This window comes from Macrobrachium rosenbergii, chromosome 54 (genome assembly GCF_040412425.1).
Source record: "Macrobrachium rosenbergii isolate ZJJX-2024 chromosome 54, ASM4041242v1, whole genome shotgun sequence".
Lineage (NCBI taxonomy): Eukaryota > Metazoa > Arthropoda > Malacostraca > Decapoda > Palaemonidae > Macrobrachium > Macrobrachium rosenbergii.
In genome coordinates, this window is record NC_089794.1 from 27,383,179 (window position 1) to 27,395,408 (window position 12,230).

The 12,230-nt window shown below is 34.5% G+C and overlaps 1 protein-coding gene across 1 annotated transcript in view; it reads left to right on the forward strand.

Annotated features, from left to right (window-relative positions):
* Positions 1–10,558, forward strand: part of LOC136834901 (uncharacterized) — a 46,455-nt gene extending 35,897 nt beyond the window's left edge. The window contains exons 9-13 of the mRNA XM_067097720.1: positions 3,698–3,874; positions 5,302–5,386; positions 6,854–6,929; positions 7,720–7,858; positions 8,818–10,558. Of these exons, the coding sequence (XP_066953821.1) occupies positions 3,698–3,874; positions 5,302–5,386; positions 6,854–6,929; positions 7,720–7,858; positions 8,818–8,907 (567 nt within the window). The 3' untranslated portion in view covers positions 8,908–10,558. The remainder of the gene's footprint in view (positions 1–3,697; positions 3,875–5,301; positions 5,387–6,853; positions 6,930–7,719; positions 7,859–8,817) is intronic.
* The last annotated feature ends 1,672 nt before the right edge of the window (positions 10,559–12,230 follow it).

Here is a 12,230-nt window from a genome sequence, read left to right on the forward strand (position 1 = left end):
AAAAAAGCGCCAAAATTTTTTCGGCGCAATCTAGTTTTCTGTACAACGCATAATGCTGTATAAAACTATCAGTTACGACCGGCCAGCACTCAGTCGCTCCCCAGATGAGGTCAGGTAAAGGTGTGTCACACTTCTCCGGAAAGCGCTGCCAGACACACGATACACACCTAACCTTAACCTTAAATAAAATAAAAACTACTGAGGCTAGAGGGTTGCAATTTGGCATGTTTAATGATTGGAGGGTGGATGATCAACGCACCAATTTGCAGCCCTCCAGCCTCAGCAGTAGTTTTTAAACTCTGAGAGCGGATAGAAAAAGTGCGGACGGACAGACAAAGCCGTCACGATAGTTTTCTTTTACAGAAAACTAAAACCAAATCAAGGACCAAGTTTCAAAAAAAAAAAAAAATAAAAAAATCTTTTTCCTAGCAAAAAGAAGAAAAGAAGGAGGAAGTTCATTTCATTAGGCCTATGATGGAAATGAACGACCTGAGACTGTTATCAATGAGGGAGGAATCCACCTGTCTTCATTAAGCAGACGTTATGGGAATTTTTCTTCCTTAAGAATATTGCCGAGTAATGAACGGCTGTTAGTTTGTGCTCCTGAAGCTGTCGGGTGAGGAGGTATATAAAGAGGTTTGTGTGTGTGCGTGTGTATGTATGCATGTATGTATGTATGTATTTATGTATGTGTATGTATATATATATATATATATATATATATATATATATATATATATATATATATTTATATATATATATATATATATATATATATATATATATATAATATAAATATATATATATATATATATATATATATATATATATATATATATATATATACATAATACCTTTCTCACCACCTTCCTAACAATTGGAATTGTTATACCTGAACCAGAATCATATATGGTGATAGTACCATTATAAATGACCTGCAGAAATCTAAGGAAAATATTAAATTGCAAAAAAAAGGGTTTAAAATAAAATACTTAATTCGACAAAATCAATGGATTTTCTTAATGCAGTCTCCTATAGATACCCCAGATAGAGAGAGAGAGAGAGAGAGAGAGAGAGAGAGAGAGAGAGAGAGAGAGAGAGAGAGAGAGAGAGAGAGAGAGAGAGAGGTTCAAATCGAAGAATATTCTTCAAACTGTCCAGATTCCACGTTTTTTTATATATTTTCAAGAGAGAGAGAGAGAGAGAGAGAGAGAGAGAGAGAGAGAGAGAGAGAGAGAGAGAGAGAGAGAGAGAGAGAGAGAGAGAGAGAGGTTCAAATACACTAATTTTCTTCACATTTTTTTAAATTTCCCGTATATTTCTACATTCAAAAGAGAGAGAGAGAGAGAGAGAGAGAGAGAGAGAGAGAGAGAGAGAGAGAGAGAGAGAGAGAGAGAGAATGCTTTTGTATTGCCAAGAAAAAATATCGAAACAGACCTTTCAAAATCTCAGGATACAAGAGAGAGAGAGAGAGAGAGAGAGAGAGAGAGAGAGAGAGAGTCTCATTTTTCCCCATGAACCAGACGTTTTGTTTCCACGTCAAAGAAACACGCGACGTCCCGTGCTTGCATTGCATTACGAGAGGGTAAAAAAATAAAGAGAGCAAAAAAAAAGTCTGTAAACGTTATCTTAGCCTTCGTTAAGAAAGCATTTTCTGAACGTTTTTCACAATGGCTCTTTCTACCCGGAGCGAGTTACCTGCACAGGTGAGCTAGATAATGATTCTCTGAATTTTGAATTTAAGGATGAAGTGTTTGGGGTGATGTGTGTGTATGTATGTTATGTATATATGTATGTATATATATATATATATATATATATATATATATATATATATATATATATATATACATATATATATATATATATATATATATATATATATATATATATATATATATATATATATATATATATATATATATATATATATATTACTGACAGGACCTCACTCAAACTAGATGGTATCTAATGGAGCATTTATTCAGAAAAAGTTACAAGCTTTCTTGGACAGACAGTCCTCATTATCAAGCATCTGTTTGTCCAAGAAAGCTTGTAACTTTTTCTGAATAAATACTCCATTAGACACCATCCAGTTTGAATGAGGTCCTGTTAGTAATTCTCCTATGCACAGAACAATTGTGTATGTGATAAAGTTTATATATATATATATATATATATATATATATATATATATATATATATATATATATATATATATATATAAATCACATCACAAAGACCAACACCTTCACAAAAGCTATAATTAAATGAATCAATAAATCAATTAATCAATCAACCAACCAACCAATCAGTCAATAAAGAAATCCTTCTTGCATCCCACAGAAAGTTGTCCTGGAGATGAACCCCCTTTACAAAACCTATAATTAAATAAATCAATCAACCAACCAATCAATCAATCAATAAAGAAATCCTTCCTGCATCCCACAGAAAGTTGTCCTGGAGATGAACCACCTTCACAAAAGCTATAATTAAATAAATCAGTCAACCAACCAATCAATCAGTCAATAAAGAAATCCTTCCTGCATCCCGCAGAAAGTTGTCCTGGAGATGAACCACCTTCACAAAAGCTATAATTAAATGAATCAATAAATCAATAAATCAATCAATCAATAGAGAAATCCTTCGTGCATCCCGCAGAAAGTTGTCCTGGAGATGAACCACCTTCACAAAAGCTATAATTAAATGAATCAATAAATCAATAAATCAATCAATCAATAGAGAAATCCTTCGTGCATCCTGCAGAAAGTTGTCCTGAGATGAACCACCTTCACAAAAGCTATAATTAAATGAATCAATAAATCAATAAATCAATCAATCAATAGAGAAATCCTTCGTGCATCCCAGCAGAAAGTTGTCCTGGAGATGAACCACCTTCACAAAAGCTATAATTAAATGAATCAATAAACCAACAAATCAATCAATCAATAAAGAAACCCTTCTTGCATCCCACAGAAAGTTGTCCTGAGATGAACCACCTTCACAAAAGCTATAATTAAATGAATCAATAAATCAATAAATCAATCAATCAATAAAGAAATCTTCCATCCCGCAGAAAGTTGTCCTGAGATGAACCACCTTCACAAAAAGCTATAATTAAATGAATCAATAAATCAATAAATCAATCAATCAATAAAGAAACCCTTCTTGCATCCCGCAGAAAGTTGTCCTGAGATGAACCACCTTCACAAAAGCTATAATTAAATGAATCAATAAACCAACAAATCAATCAATCAATAAAGAAACCCTTCTTGCATCCCACAGAAAGTTGTCCTGGAGATGAACCACCTTCACAAAAGCTATAATTAAATGAATCAATAAATCAATAAATCAATCAATCAATAAAGAAATCCTTCGTGCATCCCACAGAAAGTTGTCCTGGAGATGAACCACCTTCACAAAAGCTATAATTAAATGAATCAATAAATCAATCAATCAATAAAGAAACCCTTCTTGCATCCCGCAGAAAGTTGTCCTGGAGATGAACCACCTTCACAAAAGCTATAATTAAATGAATCAATAAACCAACAAATCAATCAATCAATAAAGAAACCCTTCTTGCATCCCACAGAAAGTTGTCCTGGAGATGAACCACCTTCACAAAAGCTATAATTAAATGAATCAATAAATCAATAAATCAATCAATCAATAAAGAAATCCTTCTTGCATCCCGCAGAAAGTTGTCCTGGAGATGAACCGCCTGGGGATGCTGGTGGACCTGTCCCACGTGTCCCAGCAGACGATGCGGGACGCCCTGGCTGTGTCGAGGGCGCCCGTCATCTTCTCACACTCTTCCGCCCACGCCCTCTGTCACCACTCGCGCAACGTGCCCGACGATGTCCTCAAACAAGTGGTAAGGGCGTCCCCCCCTTGCGGAGGATGTATATGTATATGATGTATGTGTATTTATATGTGTGTCATACAATAAATGAAAGATTTGTCATTTCATGTGCAAAATGAATTTGGATTTCTAACATCAATTAAATTTTTTTTATAATTTAGGGTTTTTTAATTTTTTTGTGTAAACTAATAAAAATGAATGCATGTTTCTTAATTAGTAATTATATTATATATATATATATATATATATATATATTATATATATATATATTATAAAATCGATGGCTCAGTCGGTTACAGTAGCAGCTTCGGACTTCGTAAGGTCTGTATATATTCAATCCGCAAGCCGGCTGATCAGAGATACACTTTGCTATCCGTAAAGACATCCCGGGATTATATATGTAATCAACGGATAGGTTTGCTTAAAAAGCAAATGGATGTTACAGACTAAATACACACATAAAACAAGGCCACTCAACACCTTCTAAAAACATAACAACCATCTCACACGTCTCTTTTATACCCGCGCAATAACTCTAAGAAAGGGCGTTGGGTCTGGTATAATACATGAAACATACGTACCGGGGTTTTACGATGTCAGGCAGGGCAGCCGATCGAGACACAGGTCTACCCCAAAGCCAAATCAAAATCCTTCAAAGAAGGCATCGTGCTTACCCCATACAAAAATGGGAATAAAAGCACGTTAAAAGAAAAAGAAGAAGAAGACATTTGTAAATTTAAATATACAAAATCTATGGCTACAATTTTTTATCATAATTATCTATGTATCTCCTCAGCCCATCCATATCTACATCTATAGTCTCTTTTAAAATCTAAAAGATCGATCATAATCTCCCACTTTTACGTTTTCTGCAAATCTTTCATCACGAGAGTTTTCTAATTTTCAGAATCGCTCTTGTCTTATTTTCGATAATGATGATTGTACTGTATATTAATCTAATCTATTTTTTTATCTGTCTCTTTCTTAATCTCCGTCTTATATCTTTTTACAAACCTAATACCAAACGTTTAGCCGTTCTTATTCTTTTTCATGTTATGTCCAATATATATATATATATATATATATATATATATATATATATATATATATATATGATATACATACATATATATATATATTATATTATATTATATCATAATATATATAAATATATATATATATATATTTTTTCAATTTCACCTAATGATTATCAATTATTGTCAATCATAATTTTTATCTGTCCTGCTCTAAATCCTCGCCTTTTACATCTTCACAAATATAATATCAAACGCTTACCATTTTCATTCACACTCGTGTTACATTCAGCCCTGACGATTATATAGATTATTTAAATATAATATTTCATTCTTCCATTTTCTATGACTACGAATGATTTAAACGTGAAATATTTTAATTCTTCCATTTTTCTTCTCCCGCAGCACTTAAATGGTGGGATAGTGATGGTCAGCTTCTATAACTACTTTCTAACTTGCAATGAATCCGCCACCGTCCATGATGTTGTTCGTGAGTGAATTGAGTCGTTATTTATATGTAATTACTGTCTTCACTGTGTCATTTTAGTTTTAATCTTCTTTTTTTTGTTTTTTGTCGTCCTCTCTTTTAAGTTTTTTATATTGCTTTTTTGTCTTTCTCTGTTTTAAGTTTTTTATATATATTTTTTTTTTGTTAATTTTTCGGTGCAAATATATAACAATCATACCAGAAAATAATCCGTCAATCAATCAATATATATGTGAGTGTATATAATTATACACATATATATATATATATATATATATATATATATATATATATATATATATATATAATTATACATACACACACACATACATATATATATATATATATATATATATATATACATAAATCAACAAAAATATTACTTATATAAATCATACAAAAATAATTATTCATTTGATAACAATCATACCAAAAATAATATATATATCAATCATTTGATATATATATATATATATATGTATATATATATAATACATAAATATATTTATACATATACATTAACAAAAAATATTGCTTATAACAATCGTATCAAAAAATAATCCATCAATCATTTGAGATTTCAGCCAGACATCTCTATAATATATAATATAAATAATTAAAATCAGACATTCGATTGATAGAACGTTTTCAATCTACAAGCAAATGTTGGTATCCTGATATACACTTTCTGATGATTTTGACACAAAGAATGATCAAGTTAATTATGTTCGAGCATCAATGTGGGTAATGATTTACAAATATTTAATTTCAGTACTGACAAGATAATTATCAATTATTTTTATATTTTTGTATACACTTCTTCACTGGGGGGAAACTGAATCTGTCTCAACTTGAGAAACAATAGATGAAATCAAAACCATCCTTCATTTGAGGCAGATTTATTTCTAAAAACTTAATTTCAATAGTGTCTTAATCTTTGTCACCGATTAAAACAAATAATTTTCTTTCACTGAGACAGATTTATTTCTGAAAACATAAATATGGTGATATTTTTGAAGATAGCAATCTTAATCATTGTCAATGATAAAACAAAAATAATCTTATCCACCTTAATATTATAAAGTGGTTATGCAATCCTGTAGATTTATCTCCGAAAATATCCAAGTAAGTTCAGAAATGAATTCCATATTTAATATACCAATCAAAACTGGGTAAAACCATAGCTGCGCAGCCTGATTCCCACAGGTTGTCGACCGGGACAGGTTCCTCGTTGACCGGGACAGGTTCCTTGTGCATAAACAGACATAACCTTTCCTATAATGACGAACCCTGACCTAACCAGATCTTACCTGCCTAACCTAACCTGACCGGGCTGAGGGCGAAGACTCCCCCCCCCCAAAAAAAAAAAGGCCGTAACCTTTCCCGGTCGGCGACTGGCGGGAATCAGGCCGCGCAACTCAAGTAAAGTTTTACCCGAAATTGTTTATTTTCTTCTTCTTCTTATTTTAGGTCATATCAACCATATCAGGGAGGTGGCGGGGCTTGATCACGTCGGAGTTGGGGCGGATTTCGACGGAATCAACAAGTAAGTTTTCATCTCTCTCTCTCTCTCTCTCTCTCTCTCTCTCTCTCTCTCTCTCTCTCTCTGTGGTCAGAGATACTGTAATTCAGTTATTTCTTATTTACTCTTTACTCTGTTCACTATTGCTGACGTTCCCTTGTTCTACAGTTCAGCCTCTCTCTCTCTCTCTCTCTCTCTCTCTCTCTCTCTGTGGTCTGAGATACTGTACTCAGTTATTTTTTAATTAGTCTTTACTCTGTTCACTATTGTTGACGTTCTCTTGTTCTACAGTTCAGCCTCTCTCTCTCTCTCTCTCTCTCTCTCTCTCTCTGTGTGTGTGTGTGGCCAGGCCCACTATATTCTACTTTTTTTATTTATCCTTTGCTCTGTTCACTGTTGCAGACGTTCTCTGGATCTACAGTCTCTCTCTCTCTCTCTCTCTCTCTCTCTCTCTCTCTCTCTCTCTCTCTATTAGAAAGCTGTAGTGTCACTTTAAAATGTCTAGATTACATTTCTGTGAAAAGAAATGAAAACCAAGCATACTTTTCAACCAAAAAAAATAATATATCTGTTAATGTAACTGTTTAACTGTTTATCTCATGTTTCATTCTGTTCCATAAGCTTACAAAACATGCTCCCCAATACTTTATCAATAAAATTTTTTAATAAAGTCTCTGTTTCCATGCTCATAAATACAGCTGCTTTAGAAAACAACAAAACAAATCCTTGCAACATTTCAGGATCCTATCACATATAACAAGTGACAGGGTTTCAAAATTAGTAACCAAAAGGAACATATTCCTGTTCTCCACAGGACGCCCGTAGGACTCGAGGACGTTAGCAAGTATCCTCAGCTTCTGGCGGAAGTACTGAAGGATCCCAGATGGAGTGAGGAGGATGTGGCCAAGTTGGCAGGAGGGAACTTCCTCAGAGTCCTACGAAGAGCTGAGCAGGTGAGGAGGATGAGGTGGAGTTGAATATTTCTATTTGTGGGAAAACTCACAGATATCCAGTTCCAGGGTTATCACAGATATCCAGTTCCAGGGTTATCACAGATTTCCAAGTCTAGAGTTGTCACAGATTTCTAGTTCAATAGTCATCACAGATTTCCAGTTTTGGAGTTATCATAGATTTCTAGTTTCTAGTGTAATAAGTTCTAGTTATAATAGATTTCCAGTTCTAGAGTTAGCAAAGATTTCCAGTTCTGAGGTTATCACAGACTCCCAGTTCCAGAGTTACCACAGCTTTCCAGTTCTAGAGATATCACAAAGTTCTAGTTGCAGAGTGATCACAGATTTCCAGTTCTGGAGTGGTCACTAATTTCCAGTTCAACAGTCATCACAGATTTCCAGTTTTAGAGTTGTCATAGATTTCTAGTTTCTAGTGTTATTACAGCTTTCCATTCCCAGAGTTATAATAGACTTCCAGTTCTAGAGTTAGCAAAGATTTCCAGCTCCAAAGTTATCACAGACTTCCAGTTCCAATTACCACAGCTTCCTAGTTCTAGAGTTTTAACAGATTTCTAGTTCCAGCGTGATCACAGATTTCCAGTTCTAGAGTTATCACAGATTTCTAGTTCAACAGTCATCACATCTTTCCAGTTCCAGAGTTGCCACAGCTTTCAAGTTCATTAGTCATCACAGATTTCCAGTTCCAGAGTTCTAACAGCTTTCCAGTCTTAGAATTATCACAGCTTTCCAGTTCCATAGCTATCTCAGCTTTCCAGTTCCATAGTTCTCAGACATTTCCAGTTCCAGAGTTATTTCCAGCATCCTCCACTCAGCTTCGATATTATCCAGTTACCTACAAAGACTCCCCCACAGTAGTAGTAGAAGTAGGCGGGATTTGCCTTTGAAACGGCTCCCACACTGCAAAACACTCAGTAACGAGTCCCTCCTCGATTTCCGAACAGGTTCGAGACGAGTTGAGCTCGACGCAGCCGTACGAGGACCACATTCACCCCGACAACCTGGCGGGCAGGAGATCCTGCTGGTGGACGTGACGCCTCCCCTGCCTTAGGACATGTTGCCCTCTGTTGTTCCTTCTCACTCTCGTCCTGGCTCAAGTTCATCGGCTCCTCAAGGACAATCGGAACTGAGAGATTCGAAACAAACCCCAAAACAAGACGAGAGACTCTCAACGTCGAAATTTTCAGAAATCGTTCAACTGTTCTACTGCACAAGAGTGAGAGGAACGTCGAGTTGATTTAAACAAACTAGAGTTGATTTGCTATCCCGTTGGAAAAAAACAAACTTGTGTTGATTTGCTATCCCGTTGGAAAAAACAAACTTGCGTTGATTTGCTATCCCGTTGGAAAAAAAACAAACTTGAGTTGATTTGCTATCCCGTTGGAAAAATACAAACTTGCGTTGATTTGCTATCCCGTTGGAAAAAAACAAACTTTAGATCCTAACAAATGCAGAGTCTATTCGGTTCGGTAAAGGACCAGGAAATTTTAGCTGTATATATACATCCCGAAGGATTTTTTTTAAACGAAGGGGCTACGGAGGCCTATTTTGCATGGAACTGCCTCCAAAATAAGGCCCAAAAGATTTGTGTACATAGAAATAGACTTAACCTGTCCCTCTCTTTTCGTCTAAAAGAAATATCTTTTGCTACGACGTTTTTTGTGTGGATACGAACGATTATAGATGATAGGTGGAACCCTAAAGACACTATGATAAAGAGAGAGATAGAGACTATAAAAGAAAGAAGAAGAAGTATTGTTTATTTATTTATTTTTTGTTTATCCCTTCCCGTACCTGAACTAGTCTTATGGGTGAGGTGCTTCTTTCAATGACCATTCCAGAACAGGTTCGCTTTTTTCTATTTTATTTTCTTCATAGACCCAAGCGAAAGACAAGAAGAATCATAATAAACCAATAACAGAAAAGAACACAAGCTCCAATACAAACTTCAGAAAAGGGAGAATGAAAAAAAAAACTAAGCACCTTTAAGCTCTGGGGGATAATAACCATAATAATAATCACATTTCAGACTGTCGAATCGTCTCGTTGAAAACGAGATTTTAAAAATGAAAAAGTTCGACTTTCGCTGAGCAGTGATGACTGTGTTGTTTTTCGGTGATATAAATGAAAGAACGAACTCTTGACGAAGTTTAAAAAACATTTAAAAAAACAATGAGAGAAAAAGAAACAAGAAAGTTAGAGAGAGAGAGATAGAGAGATAGAGAGAAAGCGAGGTTATTGAATCAGTACAAAACTTCAGCAGAATAAAAAAAAATGAATTTCTTCGTCTCGATGTTTAGATCCGTCGCGGACGTTTAGGTATATAAATAAATAAATATATATACATATAGACTCGTATATAAAGCTCCTCTGTGGGTAGACCGTATTCGTCATTGTATGACTTGTGATATATATATATAAAAAAAAGTGGTTCATCACCTTTTTTTAGACGCCATGTTAGTTATGAATAATATTTTCTCATCCAGTCGTTTCCTGAAGAATTCAGTCGATCTTGATTTTCAGTGGAACTCGACGTCGACACATGTATTTCCAGAGGATACGGAAACAGAAGTCTATTGAGGCATATCCCCGAGATATGAGTGCAAAGATATAAAAATAAAAAAAAAAAAAAGTGAAATATTTATATTCAGCTCAGGTGACCAGCAAGTGCAGAAGTGTTTATATTATATATATATATCGTTCCTAAGAGACCTTCAAGTGTTATAATAGATATATACACACATACAGACAGACAGAGAGAGACGAGAGAAAGTGAGAGAGAGAAAGGGAGAGAGAAAGTTTTGCTAGCCGTGTTTTTTGATGACGTGAATTCTCTCTATATATACATATATATAGAAAATTTAAAATAAAAAAAACAGTTGTATAGATTTTATAAAAAGAACAAAAAACTGTAATATAGATATATCGCCCTCTTCATACGGTGTTTGTTGGACATCTTTAGGTGGATATCATAATAGTACGCTGTTCGTAGCAATATCGGCGTGACGTCACGTCACTCGCAAGACGGTGACGATTCCTTGACATACTTTTATACCGAAGATATGTGTAAGTGTGTGTGATGCGTCCCCGTGCGTGCGTGCGTGCGTCGTGTACCTGCGTGCCGTTAGTGTACATACATAACTTGATCTTTGGTAGACACCGCAGACAATCTCTTTTAAAAAGAAAAAAAAAGCTTTTTTGATAATATTCGATTCAAACCCACCGAATGTACATTTTTCACCTTCGCCATTCCTTGGTCGGTGAGAGACTTTCTCATTCGTTTTTATCTCTCATTCGGTACATTTTCTGTGTTAGGGGAATGAAATTATGAAGTTACACTTCCTTACTTTGTTTTTTTTAAAAAGGGGGGGTTGGGGGTTGTGGCGTCCACGGGTCGCCGTGGAAAAGTCAATTCGTTCACAAACTCGTTCCGACGGCTGGCCTGATTGTTTAGGTTACTCATAAAGGGGGACTTAGCATTTCTTATATACCGGAACCTCACTGTTAATTTTTTTTTTAAATCATGCACAGTTTTTTAATCTTTATTTTCGTCATAAAATTTTCCAGTTCTTTTAATTCTACATAGAACTTTTAATTACGTATATACCTGGTCTTTTTTACCCTTTTCATTTGTAGTTTTTGACATATATACTTTTTTTCTTCTTCTTGAATTTTTGCTAGCAACGCCAGGTCAAATGACCTCTCATTTCAGTGGGGAGTGAGAAGGAATGATCTACTTAAGATGACTGCCCTAATGTGTATGTATATATATATATATATATATATATATATATATATATATATATATATATATATATATATATATATATTATATATATACATACACATATATATATGTATATATATATATATATATATATATATATATATATATATATATATATATATATGTGTGTGTGTGTGTGTGTGTGTGTGTGTGTGTGTGTGTGTGTGTGTGTGAAATTGTCAAAAAATATTGTCAAAAATATGCTCAATCTTTGGACATTTGCTGAGAGCAACTTTGTCTTGGCTAATATAGAATGAGAAACCTTTTACATCTTGACAAAGACCTGAGAGAGAGAGAGAGAGAGAGAGAGAGAGAGAGAGAGAGAGAGAGAGAGAGAGAGAGAGAGAGAGAGAAATTCATCCCTCGAAATGCAATTAAATCACTAAATCACTTTACAGGCGTAAAAGCCAAACTCAGACCAGGTGTAAAGTCCAGTGTTTTCAGTCAAACATTACCTGATGACATTAATTTAACTACCTCCATAACTGCTTGATTTATCCATCTTTCTGCTAATTCATTTATCGCTCATCTGTCATTCGACACTTCAAGAAAATAAACAAAAGAACAGGA